Below are 24,511 nucleotides of genomic sequence, written 5' to 3' on the forward strand. Positions count from 1 at the left end.
AACTCGGCCATGGTAATAACAGATGACGAAACAGGACTTGTGTACACTTAAAAACATCATCAGTACCTTTGAAATCCTCTCTCTTACAAGTTGTCAATGCAGCTAACATGGGGTTTTAAAACTGCCAACCAACACTGATCAGCTGGCAGCACTAAGTTCTCTGAACTTGCTGCAGTAAATGGTCGAAGTCGAATTTAGATTCAAGTGAAAGTGAGTTACAATAATCAAGCCTTGACAAAAAAAGAGCTCTACAACCATGTGACAAAAAATCAGCAACAATGTGTCAATGAAATTCTGAAATTTACACCAATGTGGGATTTAAGGGTATTACAAATAATAGAGACGAGGAATGACATTGTCATTCTAAGTCGAAAACCACACAAGGACTATGGACATTAACTGTTGGATCAATAGTCTTGCCGCGTACAGTACCTGCAAGGTGTAACTGCTACAAGAAACTTCTTGTTATTAAAGCTCAGGGGCTCAATTTGCTACTACTATCCATACACTTGTGTTGTTTTTGTCTATGACTTGACAGCAGTTGATAACTTACAACAAAGTCACTTTAAAATTAGCAATAAAAAAATTTTTTTTCTTGATTTTGTGGATGGCTTTCTTTAGACATAAATTTCATTCACATGTACAGTATGCATAAAGGCCTATAATTTAAAGCAAATTACTTTTCTTAGAAAAAGAAGAAAATAACTCTAAATAAAGGCATTTCACAATTCCATTACATAAAAAATATATACTAGTGTTAATACTATCCCAACATGACATACATTTAAATGTCAAAGTTTTGAAGCACTTAACATTAAAGAAAATGTAAGTTCCCTTTTTCCGCATTTGTTTTACAAAATACATACACATTATACCATGTTTAGATACACACACAGACTTTAAAAAAAAAAACAATTTAAAAAGGAATGTTCAAATATTGGCGGTAAAAAAATCTCACAGAATAAAATACAGTATTTGGTAGTACAGTACATGTATGCACTAACAATAACATAAATATAACAAATCCCCAAAACATTGCATCAAAAATAAAATTTTATTATTTAGTGTACTGTGACTATCACCCTAAATTATGAAATTCCATCATTTTAATAATAATAATAACGTTAAACCGTAATATACAGCGTAAAATACTGGTGCTTAACATTTACAAAATAAATATATCCCATACAAAATTAATACAAACAACATCCAAATAAAAACATGAAGTTCGGATATTCATGGTACAACAAATATCAGAATAACTCCAATACATTATAAAAACTACATTATTAGAGTGAATGTCATCCCAACTTAATGTTAAACATATTCTGTAGTAGAAAATGCCAGAACTTTGAATTGCAGAACAATAACAAAAATAACTTTTCCATATTTTTCGTTGAATTTTATAACATATTGTATACTATACCCTGTAATATAGGCCTACCCTGTAATATAGGCCTACTCTCTACTCACATACACATAGCTATTTTTTTTTCACAAGCAAATCCAAATAAAATAACCAGGTTTAAATATTAGTAACAACCAACCAGCAAATTCCCAGCTACTAGCCTAACAAAATGTCATTGGGTTCCTCGTCATGATCTTTTTTGCTCTTGCTGGTCTGTTTGCTTAGTAAATCGCTTGTGATCAGTCTGGAAAATAAGCCAAAGTTGACAATGTGCATGACTACAAGTCCAAAGCCAGCAACAGCAATTAAAAAGGTTGGCATACGGACATAGTTTACATATAACCACCACGTTAACCAGAAGGACGTACCAAAACGTAACAAAACAAATGTTATTATGTTAAAACTGTTGTTAACAAAATACATCATTGACGATTTCGAGATATTCATCATCAACATAATCTGTCTGGAGTGGAGGAAGATGCTGTTAACCTCGGCTAGTAAGGTAACAGCTGAATACCCAATGTACTGTTGAATCGCCAAAGCTACTCCAACACCGCAGCAGAACTACAAGAAAAGAAAATTAAGAGAAATGTTTACCACAACTTAATTATCTGTATCTCAAGGAAACTATTCTTAAACTTTGGTAAAGCTATCTTTCAGATTTATTTTTTGAGCAAATGCACTTAAAATGCAACCAAGCCATAAAAGAAAATTGTACTATAGGTAATACTGCCACCATTAGTGCTGCCACCACCACCAATACCACCATCATTAATAAAATATTGTACTACAACTAGTTTTTTTGCAATTTTTAAATACATTTATTTTGCCAAATTTCTACCTACTATACAATATGAAAATGTCCACTAAAAATGATAAGTGAAAAGTTGAGAGGTGTTATCTGACCCTGATGAGATCAGTGCCAACTCAGCCATGGTAATGACAGACAAGGAAACAGGACTTGGGTACACTTAAAACATCATCAGTAACTTCGAAAACCCTCTCTCTTACAGGTTACAAATGCAGCTGACATGGGGTTTTAAAACTGCCAACCAACACTGATCAGCTGGTAGCACTGGGTTCTCTGAACTTGCAGTAAATGGTCAAAGTCAGACTACAAATTCAAGTGAAAGTGAGTTGTAATAATCAAGCCTTGACAAAACAAGAGCTCTGATACTCATGTGACAAAAATTGGCAACAATGTAATTTTTTAAATTTATACCAATGTAGGAGGGTATTGCAAATAATAGAAATGAGGAATGTCATCGTCATTGAAGAGTCTATCAACAGCAGGACTCAATAATCTTGCCATTACCTGCAAGATGACAGTACTGTACAAACGGTATGGTACTGTATTCACCTGCTGCAAGAAGCACCTTGTTAAGCTCAAATGCAACAATGTCCAGCTAAAATTTCTACTACCCAGTGGTAAGGAATAAAAAATATATTTTTATATGTCTGTTGATTTAACAACCATACTGTCTTCATTCAACTATTTGCGTACTGTTTGTGTTAACTTTTTATCACAATAACATTCAACAATAGCAATAATAATGATAACATAAATTCATGTGCTGTTTTATTGTACAGTAAGTTATCCAACTACCATATTACTTTTCCCATTGAATTAGGCCCATGAAACAAGATATACTTCCCAGTGAATTAAATTAATTAAGTTCAAACATTTTTGACACAATTTTTTTTTTTAAATTTCAGTGCTTATCAATGTTTCATATATATGTATTGAAATAAGGAAAAAAGAATACAATATGCCCTCCCCCTGTTTAAAAAATCTGGATCCGCCAATGTTCAAAGACTAATTAAAAATGAGTTACGTTCTATGACAAATGTTTGTTTGGATATCCTCATGATGCTTGGAATACATCCTGATCGGGGAAGCAATGTTGTGGTTGACGGATTTCAGGCAAAATTTCCAAAATGTAGAATTTCACTTTGAATGTGGCATGGTGATAGGATTTTAAAATTTATCGTAGTATTTCATACCAAATTGGTGGCCTTACAATTTACAAAAAGGCATACCGGTAACTCTTATTCGTAATTTTGTTGTTAATACAGGTAACTCACAATCACATGGATTAAAAAAACCTGGATTTCGCTATGATGGAAGAACAGTAATGTATTGTAATACGGTGTATTTTTTAATAATATAAAATGGAAAACAGATTTGAAAATAAATTAGATGGCTACATTGCATACTGTACTCTTTGTTTCTCTTTTTTTTATTAAAAAATTTTCGTCTTTGGAAGTTGATTGCAACTTTACAAAACATACAGTACATGAAGTAATATTATGGTAGCTTGATGCCTATCAAATAACTAATACAAATTTACCAAAATTCGTCAAATATCTGTGATTTTCCCATTGGGGCCTTAGGCGGCCCCTGATCCTCCAGCCAAGTAAGGCTCACTTCGCTCCTAGCCCCCCCACCCCCCGTCAGAGCCTCTATCCCCCACTGTTGGGCACTGTTCTGGCGCCATCACTGCCACTAAGTCTACTTCATTTCCACATACCAGTAAAAGAAAAGCAACAAAAGCTCCATGTTCAGATATTGGTGGAAATATAAATCTTAAGTACAGAATATAATATCCCAATTCATACATAACAAATATATAGTGCGAATGTTATCCTAACCATATTAATTTGTTTGGGCTATTTTGGCCATGTAACAAAACATTTTTAATATTGCGCACTGTATGAAAGGCAAAAAATGAACAGATTGAGCGTGCTGCACAGCGCAAGGTTTGAACGATTTCATTATCCGAAAAGGGTATATAACTAGAACCCTGCGGGCGTCAACGTTCCTATGCATGATGCATGTTTTATTTTCAGGCAATATGAGGTTGGGTAGATTTTGTGCTGTGGTGGTTTACCTTGAAAAGTTTAATTCTTTGCATTTGAATATTGGGAAAATGAATACCATACAGTACTTAGACAACAGGTATAGGCCTAAATAAATCGCTTATTATTTTTAATCTTATCAAGCAACTGGGGGAGCTAATCAAAAGCAAAAACCCATAAGAAGGTGACTGAACCACCATTAATGAACTTCATGTCGCGAGGTAAAAACTTTTTCTGACGCATGCACAATTTCACTCTAAATGTCCACACACACACGCAAAATGTGATTGCAAGAATCACGTCGCTATATAAAAATGCACTTTTTTAAACAATCAATCATTAGTGAACACTATTAAAATAAATTCGTAATCTAAGCATAATACTGTAGAAATAAAATAAGTTCACTATCAGGCATACAGTATACACTTAATGAATTTTAACCAGTCTTTGATACAGCAGGTAGGGGCCTACCATATTTTCTTCAGTACAGAAAATAGAATGGAGGTGTGGGCCTGGGCAGTTTTAAACCTACTTTATTATGGGTTCTAGCCTCCTTAATAATAAAACATTTCTTTTACATTTTGATATCAGCATAATCTGTATTTTTTAAGCTTTATTGCAATCCTTTTTCAAATGGATTACCACTTTACCTTGGAAAAGATACAGCCATGTGACTGTTAACGCATTGAACAAGATAGGCCCCCTCAGTTTTCGCATGATTTCAGAGGTCGACTTCTTGAAAGGCTTTGATCTAGGATTAAAAAATGACAAAAGAACATTTTGTCCAATCAGATTTACTTTTTATATGACTGATCGCAGTAAAATTTGCTTTCTGTTTCCGCTTTTAACCAAAGTGATCAAATTGGTATACAAAGTCATGACGTAATAAAAGGCCTCCTCATACATGATACAGTACACTAGCTCAAATCCCGCTGAAAACACACAAATACCGCTTATACTTTCATAATTCAACCCAAAAATAACAAGGCTATATATATTTGGGGGAAAAATTTGTAAATTGTTTGCAATAGCTATATAGAGTGAAACCTATAAACAGTTTCAACCTAATTTATCCAACCTTTAGTTTTTGAGTCAGTTTTTGTAGTAAAAACATTTTTGAAGAAGCGCAATGGTTAAGAGATAGGGTGATTTTCACTGTGGCACGTTAAGTGGACCAAACAAATTGATATGTTATGACATACATTACACAAATATCAAAGTTTTAAAGCACATCGCATTAAACAAAATATAAGTTCTTCATTTCTGCATTTGTTTTAAAAATATTACAAAAACTTAAACATTTTAAATTTATTCAAAATACTACACATTATACCCTGTACATAAACACACAACTAAGACATTTTCATAAAAAATTTTTCAAACAAGTTCAGATAAGGGCTATAAAATAAATCTCACAAAACACATACAGACAGAATTCGGTTGTAGTATGCTCTAACAATAACACAAAAAACATGCAACATGCATTTGATTAATAATAATGTTAAACTTATACAATGCAAAATGCCGGCTCCTCGGTGCACTTAACAGTGCAGTGATGAATGCAGTGATAACGGTTCGTTCTTAATTTGATTCTCTGTTAAATTGTTACTGGTTTATGTTTTAGGATAGTTCATAGGTTAGTTTTCTTCTGTTCTTTTTTATTTTCTTTATCTCTAAGCATTTTGCTATTTGTTAATTATGTAAAGGTATCATCTCTTTCCATTTCCATTAAGAAAATAAAACTCCGATAAAAAAATGTATATAAAGTCCAAATAATAACAGGAGGTTCAAATATTGGCAGTAAAAAAAGTATCAAAATAATTCCAAAGTATACATAAAAAATACATTATTAGAGTGAATGTCATCCCAAACAGTGGAAGTACAAACTTTAAAGAGCAAAACAATAACCAAGATACATTTTCACATTTTTTTTGTTAAATTTTATTACCGTAATATGTTCATACATAACTGTACCTTGTAATACCCTGAACTCATATACACACTATTTTTTTCACATACAACTTAACAACTAAAGCTAGTTAAATAACCAGGTTCAGATGTTGGTGGCCACTAACCACCATTAGTCTGGCAAATTTCCAGCTAGCTTAACAGTTATTTAGGTTCCTCATCACGATCTTTTTTGCTAATTGCTGGTCTGCTTAGTAAATCACTTGTGATCAGTCTGGAAAATAATACGAAGTGGACAATCATCACGACACCGACTACATAGCAACCGACAGCAATTAAAACGGTGGGTATACTGACGTAGTTTTTGTAAAACCACCAAGTTACCCAGAAGGACATACCAAAACGAAACAAAACAAATGTTATCATGTTAAAAATATTGTTAACAAAATACACTTTTGATGATTTCGAGATACTCATCATTAACATGATCTGTCTGGAGTGGAGGAAGATACTGTTAACCTCGGCAAGTAAGTGAATTAGTGAAAACCAAATGTACTGTTGAATCACCAGTGTTATTCCAGAACCGCAGCAAAACTACAAAAAATAAAGAGGAATGTTTACCGCAACTTTAAGCCTATTATCTGTATCTCACAGAAAAATCTGGCCCAAAACATTGGTGAAGCTATCTTGCAGGGTTTTTTTTATCGTGCACATGCACTTAAAATGCAACCACAGCATCTTAGATTTTTACTAACTACTGTACCAAAACCACTACTGATTTTCTAGCATTCTTAACATTATATCATACATATTTTGCCACCTTATACTAAAGATCTATATTGATAAATCTGTTGAAAATGTAAAATTGTCAGTTCCACATCTAAAGCAGTTCTTAACTGCCAGAGTCAATGGGGAGAAAGTGCCTTGAAATTCAGGTGTTGGTAGCCTCAGCCAAGCCAATTCTTACTTCCTATAAAGCGTGCAACAAGGCGGAGTCTATTGGGAAGCCTGAACGTCAAAGAAGGATTTCAACAGTAAACTATTGCCTGGAATAACAGCTTGACAATCCTGCCTTTCTGACTTGGTCACAGCAATGTATTCACCTGTCAGAAGTCTGACTATGACTGGGCATTCCAGAAAGCACAGGATGGTGGCTGCAAACTGTTCAAAAATAGTATGTAGTACTGTACATCATACGCCGATTTAAACTAAAATCTAATAGTGACACCAACATTTGGTCTTTTTCTGCTATTGGCAATAGGAAGATAGGAAGTGTGTTGTAATTAAAAAGTAATACAGTAGAACCTCGATTTTACGTATGGTACAGGACCAGAGTAAGTACGTAAATTGATGGATTTGTAAAATTAAAGTTGTGTTAAATTTGTGGTGACCTTTGATACGTATGTACTGCAACACTCAATAAACGTATGTTATGAACGATGTTACAAATATAACCATGTGTTTATTAGTATTATTCCCCACTTTAAGATGTCATAATAAAGTGTACAAATAAAACCATGTGTCTAGTGTATTAATTCATCCCATTATATCTTACTTAACTAAGAACAGAAAATAATGTAAGATTACCTATACAAAAAGGTGCAACTTAGGAATTAACCTTCATATTTATTCTAATCAACAGAGCTGCGGTGTTGTCTGGGCCTGATGAGACAAACTAAAAGCATGTGCACTGCACTGGGCGAGCCAACCACTTCATATGCAAAATTATGACTACCCAGCTATAGTAAACTTTGTGTAGAATTCACACAAAGCTAAATAGGTAAGAACTTATTTTGAGCACCGGCGGACGTTAGTTCATCTCGCTCAGTCCACATGGTTTTAGATTATATCAGTGCATTAATTAGACACTATCATTAATGCTGATGTTGAATGCAAATAATTGCATATGGTTTGTTTATTGTTATAGTATTGAAATAATAAACAGAGAGAAACTAACAAATTTCTTTTTACATTATGGTGGCCCTGAAAAGGGCTGTTTGTTGTATTAAAGTATTTTGGGGTTTTTGATGACGTCATCGTCCGTACGAGGCATACGTAAAACTGAGTGTCCGTACTTAGGAACGTAAAAACAAGGTTCTACTGTTAGTGCAATTCTAGTAACATGCTTCCTTCAAATTTATCTCTAACAGGGTCCAATTGATCTTTTTTATTGGAAGCCTTTCATACACAACAGGAAAAAGGCTTTAGGCCAACATTTAACTGTGAATATTAATTTTCCTACTTACGGTAACATGATGGAGAAGAATAGCCCATGATTCTGCAAGCCTCCTGTATGTGATATTGTCAATAAAATCATACACAAAATAACCTGAAATAAAAAAATGGAAACAATTATTAGTAGTCTGGTGAGTAGAAAAATTTAAAGCCTTTTCCTTACTATAAAGTTTTCAAAATACAGGCATATTAATGTCACATCACAAGGACACATCCAGGATTGCAATTGGGGGTGCAGGGATGTGCAAAAAATTAACTAACTGGGATTAGGGGGCAGAGCAATTTGTTTTGCAGCTTTTATTTTTCAAATAATGGCCTAATGATAGATTGCTGGTAACAATTTTTAATGATTCCCTTTTAATCTCTATTCAGAAAATAACAAATTTTTTATTCAGTGCATTTTCGACTGTCTTAAAAATGTGGACATTATCTATGGGGTGGATCTGCAAGGAGAATGCAGACTGTGCAATCGCAACCCACTAAATTGTATTAAGAAAAATACTTGCTGCATTGTATTGTTGATATATTATTTTTATCACTAAAAATATAGTACTGGTAAGATTTTAAAAGCAGGAGAGTGCAATTTCTGGGCAACTTATAAGGTCCGTACTCTCAAAATTGTTCTTGACCTCAGCCCCAAACATGGTGGGGCTGAGGTGGTATGGATTATCACGTACCCCCTACCGCCAAATCCTACATCCACCCCAGTTTCCTATTCGCATCGCATTGCGTATCACTCCCATACATGGGACGAAATAATAATAATAAATTACATGTGGACAAAGCTCTATAACAAAGTCTGTGATTGTTGGATGCTTGACAAAAATTGTTACGGTACAAATACTCTACAGTACAAGGTCATCAACACATTTTTTTCTGGACTTCATTGCAAAACTGACTAAATTTATACCATTATAAGCAGATGAACAGCATTTCTATCAAACTTTAACAGAAAGACAATGTGCTATTGTACTGTATTAATTCTTATTCCAGCCCTTTGGCTAAAACACAAAGGGAATAGAGATTGGAATTGAATAGGGAAAGAAAAGATCTGAAAGGATTTCCATGGTTTGCAGCACACAAACATTGGCAACCACCAGTTTACAGTTAAAGCTAAGTTCTCTCAGTAATACCGGTCGGCCTACTGGCCTTCGTCTTTCTCTAGACAGCAAGATAGAGTCAAGGTTTTATGAAATGGGCATTTGGTTTATTTTATTTTATTTACTGCCAGGAAAATCAATACAAAAATCAAAATTCAGTCGACAAAAACGAAATCTGAGGATTACCCTTAAGCGAACTTAATCACTACCTAAAAGTTCTCCAGTGAACATAAATAAACAAAAAAAAAAAAAATATTACAAACACAAATATTAAAAAGGGGAGTTTGAAATTTCTTTTTATACTGTATCGTTTACAGTGAATTTTCATGTTTTGCTTTTGTATACAGTACGTGTGACAATTCCTCGTTCAATATTCTGTAGATTCATGTTAGTGTAAAATTGTTATTTTACAATATTTTAATCGACATAAATAGGAACTCAAAAAATTCCCTTAATGGTACAGTATTAGGAAAAAACTACATTTAAATAATATAAATATAATATAATAATATAATATAAATATTTAACAAATCAACCACAGCAAAAAATGGCAATAAAATGTTGTTCCGGCACTGGGTTTCATTTGATTCATTTCTGTTTGATCATCTTATTGGATTGGAATTTTCAAAAATTTAAATGTCATAAGCGTGCACTACCCATGTGAAATCTAATAATTACTAAAATTATTAAAAAAAATAATGCACAAAATGTCTATAGATAACCATTAAAACCAGGTAAGTTAGCCACAATTATTCATAAAAATCTGGTAGCATTAACATTCATTAAATCATTATAAATTACACCTTTTAATATTATCACTAAAACATTAATATAGGTAAACTTAGGCAAAATAAAAAGAATAATTAGCTTATCATGCCTGCCTACATGTCTTCTATTGTATTGGGAAATTGTTTGTACTGTATTTCCACAATCATGTAATTTACTTTGAATATCAATGCACCAGCAAACAATTCAACCTGTATTATACAAGGGTGACACTTGGCTTTAGCAAAATAGAAATAAAAAGTCTACCTGCCCTATCAGTTTTCCAGCCTTCATAAGATAATAAACTAATAATAGGTATCCCAATGAAACCCGTTTTGCGTTACCACAGTCCGGAAATATTCATGAAATTTGATGAAATGACATGATTTTGATGTTGAGAATAAAATACTCATTGTGAATGTATGTCAATAAAAATAAGATATCTTGAAAGAACTGGCTTTATTCTTTACCTGTCTCTTATACACATCTAGATGTGTATAAGAGACAGACCATACAGATCAATAAACACTAATCCGCGACAAAATAAAAATCAAGAGTATTTGTAACGATTGAATATGTAGCATAAATGCATTCATATAAACACAACTTACTATTCTGACCAGACTGACCTCCATTACTGGAATTAGACCCTAGAGGTCTGTTCTGTGGCTTGATAAAACACAGAGCAAAAGTTGACAGTTTTGGCGGCATTAGTTTGATAGACTATTTACAATCGTTGAAACATTTGCGAAAAATTGCCAAAAAATGCAGAGGGACCATACTCGTGGGCCGTTATTTTAAAAACCACATTGCAGAGTGTCCCCAAAAAAAATAGACACATAAAACCCTATGTGATCTACCAGATTGGTGCAAATTAGATGTTTTCTATGATTATTTTTGAAGTTATGGCCCTCCAAAAATGCTCAAAATGGCAATTGATGAAAAACGCCGTTTTTTAACCGTTTGACCCCCATTTTTGGCAACTTTGATGGGCCATAACTTTTGAACGGTATGTTGGATTTCATTCATTTAAACTGGAAAGTGATCAGTGCAGTAAGTTCTGCATATTAAATGAAGAGAGAATTCACAATAATGAATTTGAAATTTCTCATTGGGATACCTACTAATAATTTTTTCGTTAGGCCTTAAGTTAAGAAACAGTAGTATAATAAATACCGGTAGGCCTACTGTAATCAGTTGAGCACAATGCCTCGCCTCTTATGGCATCTTTAAAGAACAATTGTTGTTTCTATTATAGGCAAGGCAAAAGTATTACTTTGAAATGTGTTGATAGTTGAATATAGGCCACGACCCTGACTGTGACTGACAGGAAGTTAGTGTGGGACTACCACAAAGATTACTAGTACTCTATAGGAAAGCCCTTTTGATAACATCAAAAACCACAATATTGCATGCCTACAGGAAAACTGTCTTCATGACATCATTCCATTGAAAAAACATCTAGTTTGTGAGCATTGTAGTTTCTTTATGACCTTCAATTTCTTGTATAGGCATACCATGCATAAATTTACACATCCAGTATTAAAGCATTGTTTGATCAGTCTGTGGTATGAGTTATCAGTCCACAGTTGCCTTTGGCTATTAGTCTAACTACTAGAAATTGCAAATTGCAAGTGAAGTGCTGCGAAGTACAACTGCATATAAATGTTCTTCGAACAAAATTATTTGTGCGAGTCAAGTGAAAATAACGAATAATAAAAATATAACAAATAATATGAGACACGACCCATTGTCTATATTAGAACAGCGTTGGTATCGTGTACAATAGTGTTTTGCTGCAGCGACATCTCGCTGATGGCGACTCGCTGCTGCTGGCGATGACTCGCTGCTGGCGATGACTCGCTGCTGGCGAATCGATCTGCGCATGTGTATAAAATGGTATTTATTACCGAAAACACTGTGTATGCCCGTCTACAACAAGCGTCGCCTAAATGTAATAATTAGTACGTTGAAATAGGCTAGTAAATAAGTTTAACTGGGTTCGTAAATAATATTGGCCTCAAAATATTGTGGCTGAGACATGGGCCGATTAAACGTAGAAATAGGAAACCTAGAAATATAGTAAAAACGCTGGATAGTCGCGACATGCGGACGTTGGTACGTGTAGGTTAGTCTTCAAACATCGCCTAAAGTAATTGATTTTACCCGGCAGAACAAAAGAAGGAAACTCAGCTTTTCAGTTGTCTTAGGCGCTCGTTTTTTGACAAACAATGACCTTTCAGAGGTCAAATTGCTGTCAAGAATAGGAATTGGCTGCTTCGCAGCAATTATAGTACACTTTATTGTCATTCACAATGTGGGTGTAAAAACAACAATCCTAATCCTATTTTTTTTTTTTTTTTTCAAAAAATATTGGAATGAAAAACATTTTTTTCAGCGCCTAAAATACTGTGTTTTAAAACATTATAGTGAATATGAACTTTATGAGAAATATGCTTCATATCCTCACACCTAACAACCAGTAACATTTTGCCCAGGCTCAGTGTTCTTATATTGTAAATTTCCTGCTCAGAATTTTCTTATTTTGTTATTATTTTACTTTTCAAAGATTATTGGACAGCAGTATATTATTGTTACTACACATATACACCTTTTTTTTTTTTTTATAAGAACACATTTTATAACTTAGGGCACTAAGGTTGAAGTTGCTTAAAAATTTGAAAAAACAGAGCAAATTACAGGGAACATTTTCATTTCAAAATTTTGATTAGCAATGTTTGCTAATGAAATTGAAAATTGAGTAGCAATATCACATTTTTGAATAGCATTTTTTCCCCAAAAATTATCATCAAACTATAAATATGATTTTACAACATTCAAAATCCATGCAGGCTTCCAAAAAGAAATTCATTCAAAAAAAGCCCATGATGAAGAAGTCCCACTACTTTAAGACGATGAAGATGAACAGAACACTGCAATTTATATTAGTTAAGAATTTTTTAGACAATAGAGTAAATTTACATTTTAAATTTAATATTCTTTGTTTTGTATGTATACAATATTAATTATTGAAGTATCAATGAATGCTGTTTATTTGGAATAATCTATGTGAACATAGAGAAAGAACTTCCTTCTCTATGATGTGAACAATAAAATTAATAAAGTATATAGTGATGTTACAAAAATACAAGCGTTATTTTTTACCACCACGAATAATGGGGATGAGTTGACTGGGCCACGGACGACTGGGGATGAGTTAACATTGATAACAATGATAGGACAATAATGTTATCAACAGAACAAAAATGTCCTGATTATATTGTAAAGGAAAGTTAAGGTTGAGTTGATCAAGTCAAAAGTTCATATTAGGCCTACTGTACTTGGCCGTGGTCAACCGACACCGAGGAATGTAACTTGATTCACTAGGCCTATTTTTTGTGTGGCAGACTTGCTTGACATTGACAGAATCAATCATTAATCGGCACAACATTACAGCAGATTACAGCTCTCTTGAAACCAGCAGTACTTACTTACCTGATTGAAAACCATTAATGCTAAAAAGAATCTTGCATGCTGGTTCTATTTAATAAATTAAGTACAGTATTTATAAACGAGAGTCAGGCCTAGCACTACCCTATCTAATCGTCATCTTGTTTATAATGCTGACAGGTTCCCAGTTGATAAGCTTCACTGCGCACCATTTCAAAACGTCGACAGACCATATACCACGAGGTTGGTTTGAGAGTGAATCGAATGCGGCGGTGGGCGGAAGGCCGTTCAAAGAGAAGAGCCTGTCGGAGTATTCTTTGATTTTCTTCCGATAGCACTGACGAGCGTGGATAATTTTCACAGTAAGTTGTAACCTAGCAACAAAGTTTCCTGGTCTGAGCGTAGAGCAAATTGCTCTGATTGAGGAATACCAGGGATAAGTGAGATGTAATTTCACTTATCCCTGGGAATACAGAACGATTGTTTAGTATTAATAGTAGACATGGTTGTGGGTTATTGTGTTATTGAAACTCCCATACCGCAATGTATAGGCGTTAAAATAAAATTTTGTTTTTAGAGAATTTTGATTTGTATTTCATTGATATTTATTTTCGATTTTGTATTTTTGTTCTCTTTTAAATGTTTTATAACTGTAAATGTTGCTTGTATTATTGTTATGGATGCACCGCCCTCGTGGCTGAGTGCCACTGATGTAAAAGTGTAATTTCCTAATAAATTATTATTATAATGGTTATTAAGACGAGTTTATGTTACTTGACCTTGGTAACAGACATGCGCAGTTGAAACCGTCCAGAGGCTTATTAGCAGAATGCATATCAGCGATTTTGTGACATGTGTTCGCACGTCGTAAACGAGGTCATTGCCTTTGAGCTCAAGTGAGAGTGAGTGAATGATACGTTGAAGCATGGTTGAAGTGATTGAAAAACAATACAAACACAATGAGAAATATTTTATTGAAAACGAATGACAACTAAACATGTAAGTTATAAAACATTCGGAGGCCTACGTCTGGCTAGGCCTAGAGTAGTGTGAAAAACAACATGCAGGGATGAGGCTTTTCTTGGTTCGCAATGTTGTGCGACGCGGTTTTGTAATTGCGTAGCAATTGTTAATTATTGTGTAGCTATTTGCGATGCGATACTGGCGAATATGTTCCCTGAATTATTAATGATTAAAAAGGTTTTACATTCACTGTAAAATTCTTTTGGCCTTACCTTTCCTTGTATCTTAACTTACGTGAAGTAGGTGTTACTCTATGTATCCCCTTATAATAATTCAGTACAGTAATAAATCTCTTGTCATGCCTTCCCTCATTAATCAATTAATTGAGTGAAGAATATTATTTAATAAATAACTAATAATGACAATTTCAATTTCATACTCGGCTTTTGCCTCTGTTCTCTGGAACACTTTTTCTTCCACATGGTTTTTTAAATGAATTTTAGTTCGCTGTTTTTTGGTGACGTCTGTTTTGTGTTTATTGCGACCCCTATGTAAATAAATCCTGTATTGGGATTTAGAGGGTTATCCCAGATACTGTACCAGCATAGATGACTAGTTTTCTCAATTTTGTTTCTTTGTTTTCTGATTTTGTGATGTTATTAAGTTGATATCAAATAAATCAAATCAAATCAAATCAAATAATTTTGTATGTTTCAAAGTATACCCTAAAATAAAAACAAAATAAGAACATTTTGAGCCAGAAATTGGCAAAAAAAAATAAGAACACCGAGTCAAAATAGGGGACAAAAATTTTGCTGGTTCTTATTAAGAGAAAAACGTGCATGGTGGTAAAATTTAAAGACCAAAATAATTTTAATGTCACTCAAAATTAGCACCTAGACAGTATATTTTGTTGATATTCTTTTTAAACATTAATAGTTTACTGTTTGATTTACTGTTAGCTTGGTTTGTTGTTTTTCTAGTCCTTTTTAAAATAAATCTTATTTGACATTTTACCAGCCTCAATTTTTCCTTATTTTTAAAGCAATTTCAGCCTCAATGTTCTTATGTGTGTGTATTTTTTAAAAAGTGTGCGTGTCAATGCTATACAGGACACAGAAGGCACTTGCTGTATTATGTGATAACTTTCCTACAAGGATACCAGAACAATGGTTGCTAGGACACAACATAAAAGAAAACAAAACACCATTCATGAACTGTCTTGGGAAAATCCAATGTTTTGTTGCAAAACTTTAAATAAAGCCACAGGTTTTTGTTTGTACACCTTTGCTTCAACTGCATCATTAAGGGGTAATCTGTTTTGTATTTGCCAAGATGGTAATATCGAAGATGAGATTCATTTTCTTTTGTTTTGCAAGTTATATACTGATTTAAGAAAAACATATCTCCCATCATATTATATTAATTTTCCAACAAATGAAAAATTTTATCAAATTATGTCATCAAAAAACAGTAATATAATTAGAAAAGTATGTGTATTTATTTATCATGCATTTAAGAGAAAGGAAAACAAAGAAACACGGGTGTATTAATGAAATTTATTTAAAGTACGGTATTGTCACAGCACGCTTATTTAATTTGTAATAATTTTGTTTTACAAGGGGCCGGAGGCCTGGATTTTGATGAATAAATTCCCTGTATGGGGAGCATGAAACGCAATCTGTTTTAAGGAATACCCCAATTTAGGGGACATTTTTTTTTGTCTGTGAAGCAAAAGAAAATAAATAAATTTTCACACTACGGCCAACCGCCAATGGGGGCACATTTTTTTAGGTATAGTAGAACCCTTTACGTACGGGACGGGCCCAGAGGCGTTCGTAAAAATCATTCGTACGTAAAATCGGGATTGTGTGAAATTCCTATGTATTTACACTACTGATATGCTAAGCTGGGCTAGGCTAGGCCTGGAGTTAAATTTTGTTGGATTGGAGCCAAGACTCCAACTTGCGCTCGAAAGAAATTCGAAATAACGATCATAATAATGTACAGTACTATACATACTTGTTAATGTGTATAACTAAACTTTATTCTCTCTTCCTCAGGAAATAATATGACTTATCTTCTAGCTTACGAAAAAACACAGCCCAGCAGGCGCCGCAACAGGGCGAGTAATGCAACAACGCTTTTCACTCGAACCATGTGCTTGTGGCGTCAAGTAAATACCCTGTACAGAATAACCCAGAAACCATGGGGTTCACAACTTTTTAAAATAGCGCAGATTTGCTGTAGACACGGTGCTTGGACTTTATTTTTGTATGCAATACGATTGTTTTACGTCTGCATTTATGAAATGAATAATAAAGTTAAAAAGAAAATGTGGGTGTCAGTGTCTTATTTTATGGGGGAAATAATGAAATGGAAGATTAATGTTAGATTTGATAAATAAAATCCATTCATAATTAGGGGGTACATTAAATTACGATATGAGGGTGGTGTATTCAGAGATGAATAAATCATGCGCCTATCGATATGCTGACAACTTATGCATTGGGCGGAGTTTTCTCACGCCTGCAGACATGAAGTATGATCGCCGTGTTGCGAACTATATGCGTTTTGCATTTAAGTAGAGATCGGTGATAGTGTACAGCAAACTGTCTAAGACCGAGTGAATAAACTCCAGCCAGCACCTAACGATTAATACTTGACATGGGTGTGTGTTTTGTTCATGAAATAGGAACTTTATTTATAACAACAATGACATGATTTTAAGTTCGTAAAATCAGGAATTCCTAAAATCAGGGTTCGTAAATGAGGGGTTCTACTGTATTTATAAATGATTATTGGTATGATTATTATTGTTGTTGATTTCAGGGACCAGGTGTAAATAAACACAATCAAAAGGATTGATAGTTGGCCTGAAAGTGTACGATTCTACTAACTGTACATACTGTAAACTTACCATACATCATCTTTTATCTTCTATCTACCAGTAAGTGTTTAGGGAAGATAGTGTGTATAAGCAAAATTATCGTTTTTATCGGCAAGGTCAAATTAAAAGGTTATCACAAATACCAGTTATGAAACAATTTAGTGATGTTTGATTGGTCCATTCTCATACAATAATACTGTATAGTACTATTCAAATATGCTTTTGTGGAGAATGGCAAATGTTTATATCATTAATAGTACGGTACATGTGTTTTTACAAAGAAATATTATCATCAATCAATGTATTGATGTATGTATTCTAAATTTATAATCAATTATGAGTTTAGGTCAAAGTCAAAATGTTTCATAACCAAAAGTTATGAAACAATTTAGCGATAACTATTTAAGGGTCCATTCTCATATTATCCAAATATGTTGTTAAAACACATACAAAGTATTTGAAGTTTAAGATAGGGCCTACTATTATAAGTGTCAAAACCAAATATATGTGAACAAATTTGTTGATGTCACACTTAATGCGAGAAATTTCATACAATTTTTTAGATAATGTGGAAGATCATTTTATGTACAATGAAATTATTGAAATACTTACAAAAATAAAATTATCTTTATTAAACTATTGTATAGTACTGTAGTAAGGTCTCAATTGCAAATAAACTTTAACATGAAAAAAAAAATTTAAAACAGGCTACAAAATGATCCTACTGTAGGTCCTCAGGGCAGTACTTGTGTCAGTGATTTCTAATTGCCATCTACAAGGGACAAATTTAGGGTTTAATTGATTAAGCCTGGCATGTTCTATTGCATGGGAGGGCATAAAAATGGGTCAGAGGGTCAAAGTTAATTTTTGTTTTAACACCGGTTGCCGCACCTAATGTAAACTTAGACGTTTCTAGTGCCCTTCCAAAAAACCATTATACACTGCTTTTATACCACTTTATGCTTAGTTTTAATATACATTTTACAGATAATCGATGTCTGACCAAAAAAACAAGGTCTTTCCAAGCCAAAGATGATTTGAGGGCCGCACAAATAGGGTTTTTAATTCACTGTCGGGCCACATCACTTTGCCCACCTGTGTTGTATTGCAAAAATTCATAGCCAGTACTTATGAACATGAATGAAGGGAATTTTTACAGATGGGACGTTCTGATAAATTATTCACAGGACCTAAAAAAAGTAGTAAAGTATAAATACTGGACTGAGATGAAGACTAATGCTAAAATGGAATACACTGTAATTAGGATTGATTATTGCTTTAAAAATAGTGCATGGCTAACCATTTTTTAAAATGTTTAATTCAAAATTTCTCATCTAATGTAAGGAGTATATATTAGCCTGCTTTATATTGACTGTGAAAAATCAACTTACCTATTGATATAGCTACTAAACATTCACATACTGCAGTGTGCTTATAAATGAGATCGTCAAACATTTCTGGTGAATTGTAAATGCTGTAAAACAAAGAAATGTAGATACTGTAAATTTCAAAAATAGCATTACAACATACCGTACTCGCGCGAATAAGCGCCTGGGCGCTTAAAATATTTTTTGCACTTTTTGAGGGCCGCTTATTCAAACGGGGCGCTTATCAAAACAGAGTGGAAATTGAGGGGGCGCTTATGGAAATAGAAGAAAATCGAGGGGTTCTTATGAGAACTTATTAAATTCCAGAGGCACAGTTTGAATGAAAAACGATTATATAAGGACCGTATCAGGACACCACCAATTACGAATGGTGGTGCGGTGGAAAAGATAATGGTCCAGAGGGCATGGCTTGTCATGACAAGAATGTTGTGAGTACAGTATTACATAACAGTAGAATGGCAGATGAAATAGAGGTGGTGGTTAGCTTGTTGGCCATCAGCCGATTGAAATTAGCAGGATGGCATGATTATTGCAGGTTTTCTTGAAACCTCAGATGAGAATGTGTGAGGTGCAAATTGTCGAAAAAGCAGTAGGACTAAAGCTATAGAAAAATGTAAGATGAAAGTTGGAAATATACTGTCTGTCCAGGGAGCTCTCATCTGTCCAAGGTAAATATCCTCACTTTGATATTGACTAAAGGAGAATGTGATTCCACTCCACACCTCAAATCATGCCAACATCCACAGATTGATTGAATTACTGAGGGGGGCGTTTATTCAAATTAGAAGGGGCGCTTATTCAAACGGGGCGCTTAAGAAAATTTTCACTTTAGGAGGGGCAGTTATTCGAGAGGGGCGCTTATTCAAACGGGGCGCTTATTCGCGCGAGTACGGTAATGTCCCATCTTGCTTACCTACTCTCATGGTGGGCATAAAAATGGGTTATAAGATATCTTTTTATATCATTTGTATACAGTTACCATTCCTTACCATGTCCTATGCACATAGTTTTGAAGCTATGCTTTTAGTTAATAGGCCAAAGAAAATAATTTTTGTGTTGGCCCAAAAAAATGGGTAGGTCGGTAGGAAAACTTTTTTTTTACAACCAAATTGTTTACTGTTTACACCTAAAAAGTAGAAAATACACAAATGTACAATTTTGGATTCGCGTCGTGTACCATTCAGCAAAATAGGATAGCCTTGGACCCCAAGCCCCGTCAAGGCTATTCCAAAATAGAAAAATATTGTTCGTTGTCAAAAAAACAAAAAAACAAAAAAAAAACAAATTGCTAACCCTTAATTTCGTAAAATTTGGGTCAGTCGGGTGTGGCCAACACAATAATTTTTCTTTTTTTGGCCTTAATGTACAGTAGTGACTAAGGACTCGAGAGCAGAGAAATTTGGTTAAAATTACTGATGTTTATATCATTGCAAATTAATTTTGCTGCAAATAAAGGTTGAAATAAAATATATTTCGCCCTCCAATTTGAGACCACTTCAGGGTGGTCTTGGGTTGGGTCTCGACTTTGTGTTAATGTCGAAATATTGAATTCCGACACAATGGCATGCATTTCGATATTTGGAGTATGTATTATACTCTTTTATACTAAAATAAAATAACCTTTTGTGTTTTTCTCTGTCTACCAAATATCTCTGAAAGTACAATTATAATTTTCACACATGTTGTAGCTACCACCAATGGGAAGAACACTATATTAGGAATCAATTATGTTATCCTACATGTTTTTTTGGCAATTAACAAATTTTCTGCTGATTACAGTACTTCCAAATCTCATAACTGTTCGGCAGAAACACTCACGCAAAAACATTATCTACAAAGAGGAAAAATAATGACAGGTAACTATAACATCCTCAATGATTGCCTCCTCAACTTCCCATAACATTTAACTATATGCCTCGCCAGCTTTTCACACTCACTTAACACCGTGTGGAGCATGGGTATATGCTATAACAAATAAATAAGAGGCCTACTCTTTGCAAAAATAATATTAAGAAATGAGCATATATACGGTAGGCCTACTATACAGTTACGGTAGTATGGTATATTGCTAGTACATTGAAGAAAATAACTGTCCATGACAGGTGAGGCGAAGTGTTAAGTGTCAAGTCATGGATGAAGAAGCCTGTTGGAGGCATTGTTGTCAATCATGGCTGAACTCAAAGCAAGTGCTTTCAATGGAATATAAGTTAATGAATCTCTTCTAGTTTACTCTGTGTTGGTCAAATGAAGCGTGAACTATACACAGCTTGCTACAAAACGTTTCCACATGGATGACTAAAACCATAGAGAAAATGCTAAAACTATGCAAGTGTGGTGGTTTTAGTCTGTGTTTCATTCTATAAATCCCAGTAAAGAATTAATAAAATAACATGTTCTTAAATAATCATCTTGTCAATGACAGTTTTAGTCACTTAATCAAAACCCAGCAGCAACTTGACTTTTAAATACCTACAAACTTTTTTTGAGGTTAAACCTGTGATAGGTTATAATTTACTTTGAAAGACGAGGTTGGCCTTGTACAGGTTGCTCTTTCTGGTTCAACCTTGGATATCATCTCCACTACTGTATCTAAGGTTGTGTTTACGAACTTTCTTCGAAACCGCATAAGTAAAAAATGACATAATGCCCAGAGGGTAGGTCATTAGATCGCTCGTTTACAAACCCGAAGTTATTCGGATACGGACAGTAAGGTATAGGCCTTTCATGTAAACAAAACAAACACTTCACCGCTTAGCCTTCCTCAGCCCAACAAGGCAATTCAACCACGAATTACCTCGCCTTGCCTACGCTGAAACTCCAACCAATTCTAAAAAAAACCCAGGCGTTAGAAACAAGAGCCTAGCCAACTGGGAAAAGTACAAAAAAAAAATTACAAAAAACAAAGGAAAAAAAATAGCCTACGGACTTACTACTACTGTATTACTACAAGTTCCACTGGTGTTCAGAGCCGACAACGACGTGTCAACAGTGTGTGGTGGACAAGAAATGGGTCGATCTATCGCCAAAAATTTTCGTTCATCATCTCAAAATACGGCCATTCTGTTGGAAGGGGGGGGGGGGTTTCCTGACTTCCCGTTGGAGTCCTTTTCCTGGGTGTATTTTTTTGCGCAGGTTCTTGCATTTGGTATTCTATCTGTGCGTGCGTAAATTTATAACCCATTTCCCGCATCTTCTGTGCGATTTCTTTATAAACGGTGTTGTTCCGTCAGGTTCCACCAAAATCATCTTGTATGGATGTCGTTCCCCATTTGCTAATTAACGTTTGGGTTGCTTCGTCAGTCCACCCACTCTGTTCAGCTGCAGCCATTGTATATAGGGGTATATCGTTGTAAAAATAAACTTTAAATATTTCGGCTTAAAAATTGGATAATATAATTTATTAAGTGAGGACTACTCTAGCGATGTCACTGGATGAAGGCATGGATGAAAAGAAATTGCGGACTCAAGTGCTTAATCTGAACAGATTTCTCAAAGTAAGGTCAGTTGACACCATGCTGTGGGCTATAGCGCCCGAGGCAGCCTCCAACCCTCCAAACTTATCCGGAAAGGATATGGCTACGGTCACACTAGCGTCTCAAGCCTGGCTTGACTCAACGCGGGTGAGATTTCAAGCCAGGCTCGAAATTCTGGGTCGGTCAAACTAGTTGAATTGACCTCCAAATTACGAAAGTCGAAACAGCAGAGCCGTAAAGAGAGAGTTTACTCTGTTTCACGGGATTCGATATAGGCGCGTGTGATTGGGTGGATCGCAATCAAAGATTTTACACCAGACGTGCCCGAACCACTCTTCTTCAACTGATCTTTTATCAGCTTGTATTGGGCTCGCAATGCCTTCACCTGTCTCTTATACACATCTAGATGTGTATAAGAGACAGATCGTTATCCAGAACGATTAAAAGGAGGAACTAAGTGTATCCCATCCTGTCCAATTGACAGAGCTGAGCATTATATTCTTTGTATACATTTTACTATGTGAAATATTGTATACTAACCTGGTAGCTCAACCATGAAGAGACCTTTAGGGAAGATGCAAATTAATGTACTAGCTAGTCCACTCAAGCACTTTAAGACTTGCGTATAAAGCGCTATTTAAATCCACCTACATTATTTACTATGTGAACTATGTAAATATACTGTGTACATACTACGTGGATATACTGATAAAATATCAACATGAAATTAAGCTAGCACCGGAACAACAATATAAAAGAAATGACAGCAGCATTTTTAAGACTAACTTGTAAAATTTAATCTCTAGCTTTCGTCCACACAGTGGACTTAATCAGGAGACTGCATGAAACAACAGTACGAAAGCTTACATATGCACTACCAGTCAGCAGGGAATATGTGGGAAGAGGCACAATCAAAAATTCTAAAAGAATCAATACTAAATCTTACACACTGATAAACTACAAAAGTATACAAATGTGGAATCCACTAAAGGTGATACACTGCTTTTACCTGTAACTATATTGACCTATAAAATGAGGAATGATTAAGTAGATATTTTATTGCTTCTTCACGTTAATGATTTTAATGAACATTTAACCGAAATTGGCATTTTAATATGTATAGATGTGTATAAGAGACAGGTATTACATAACAGTAGAATGGCAGATGAAATAGAGGTGGTAGTTAGCTTGTTGGCCATCGGCCGATTGAGACCAAAAATTTTGTTCATCATCTCAAAATACGGCCATTCTGTTGGAGGGGGGGAGGGTTTCCTGACTTCCCGTTGGAGTCCTTTTCCTGGGTGTATTTTTTTGCGCAGGTTCTTGCATTTGGTATTCTATCTGTGCGTGCGTAAAGTTATAACTCATTTCCCGCATCTTCTGTGCGATTTCTTTATAAAAAACGGCGTTGTTCGTCAGGTTCCACCAAAATCATCTTGTATGGATGTCGTTCCCCATTTGCTAATTAACGTTTGGGTTGCTTCGTCAGTCCACCCTCTCTGTTCAGCTGCAGCCATTGTATATAGGGGTATATCGTTGTAAAAATAAACTTTAAATATTTCGGCTTAAAAATTGGATAATATAATTTATTAAGTGAGGACTACTCTCGCGATGTCATTGGATGAAGGCATGGATGAAAAGAAATTGCGGACTCAAGTGCTTAATCTGAACAGATTTCTCAAAGTAAGGTCAGTTGACACCATGCTGTGGGCTATAGCGCCCGAGGCAGCCTCCAACCCTCCAAACTTATCCGGAAAGGATATGGCTACGGTCACACTAGCGTCTCAAGCCTGGCTTGACTCAACGCGGGGGAGATTTCAAGCCAGGCTCGAAATTCTGGGTCGGTCACACCTGTCTCTTATACACATCTAGATGTGTATAAGAGACAGACTTTTTGCGTTCCAATGAATCCCCAGCAGTCGGACCTCTAGCAGTTTTATACCCTTTGTTCAAAGTTGAAAGGCCTGAAGTAACCACCCACCAAACACAAAATATTCTTATAACTTTCGTGAATGTTGCAGTTAGATATGTAACAAAATAACGATCGCACAACGTTGTAAGAACGTTCAAAC

General features: G+C 34.7%; 1 protein-coding gene across 1 annotated transcript; it reads right to left on the reverse strand.

Annotated features, from left to right (window-relative positions):
* Nucleotides 1-1,034: 1,034 nt before the first annotated feature.
* On the reverse strand, nucleotides 1,035-21,077 carry LOC117113298 (TLC domain-containing protein 2-like). The gene is made up of 4 exons (XM_033256604.1): nucleotides 21,007-21,077; nucleotides 18,970-19,052; nucleotides 8,422-8,504; nucleotides 1,035-1,972 (listed from the first exon to the last, which is right to left on the reverse strand). The coding sequence occupies exons 2-4, from the start codon at nucleotides 19,031-19,033 to the stop codon at nucleotides 1,565-1,567; spliced, it is 555 nt and encodes a 184-aa protein (XP_033112495.1). The 5' UTR covers nucleotides 19,034-19,052; nucleotides 21,007-21,077; the 3' UTR covers nucleotides 1,035-1,564.
* Nucleotides 21,078-24,511: the final 3,434 nt, after the last annotated feature.

This window comes from Anneissia japonica, unplaced genomic scaffold, assembly GCF_011630105.1.
Source record: "Anneissia japonica isolate Jap-2015-1 unplaced genomic scaffold, ASM1163010v1 scaffold287731_len276475_cov178, whole genome shotgun sequence".
In the NCBI taxonomy this organism is placed as follows: domain Eukaryota; kingdom Metazoa; phylum Echinodermata; class Crinoidea; order Comatulida; family Comatulidae; genus Anneissia; species Anneissia japonica.

Excerpts from the sequence above, each read along its gene's own strand:
- LOC117113298 (XM_033256604.1), bottom strand. The coding sequence starts at position 19,033 with ATGTTTGACGATCTCATTTATAAGCACACTGCAGTATGTGAATGTTTA. Across the intron at positions 8,505-18,969 it reads TTTAGTAGCTATATCAATAG|GTTATTTTGTGTATGATTTT; the intron begins GTAAGTTGATTT and ends TTTTTATTTCAG. Across the intron at positions 1,973-8,421 it reads TTCTTCTCCATCATGTTACC|TTCTGCTGCGGTGTTGGAGT; the intron begins GTAAGTAGGAAA and ends CTTTTCTTGTAG.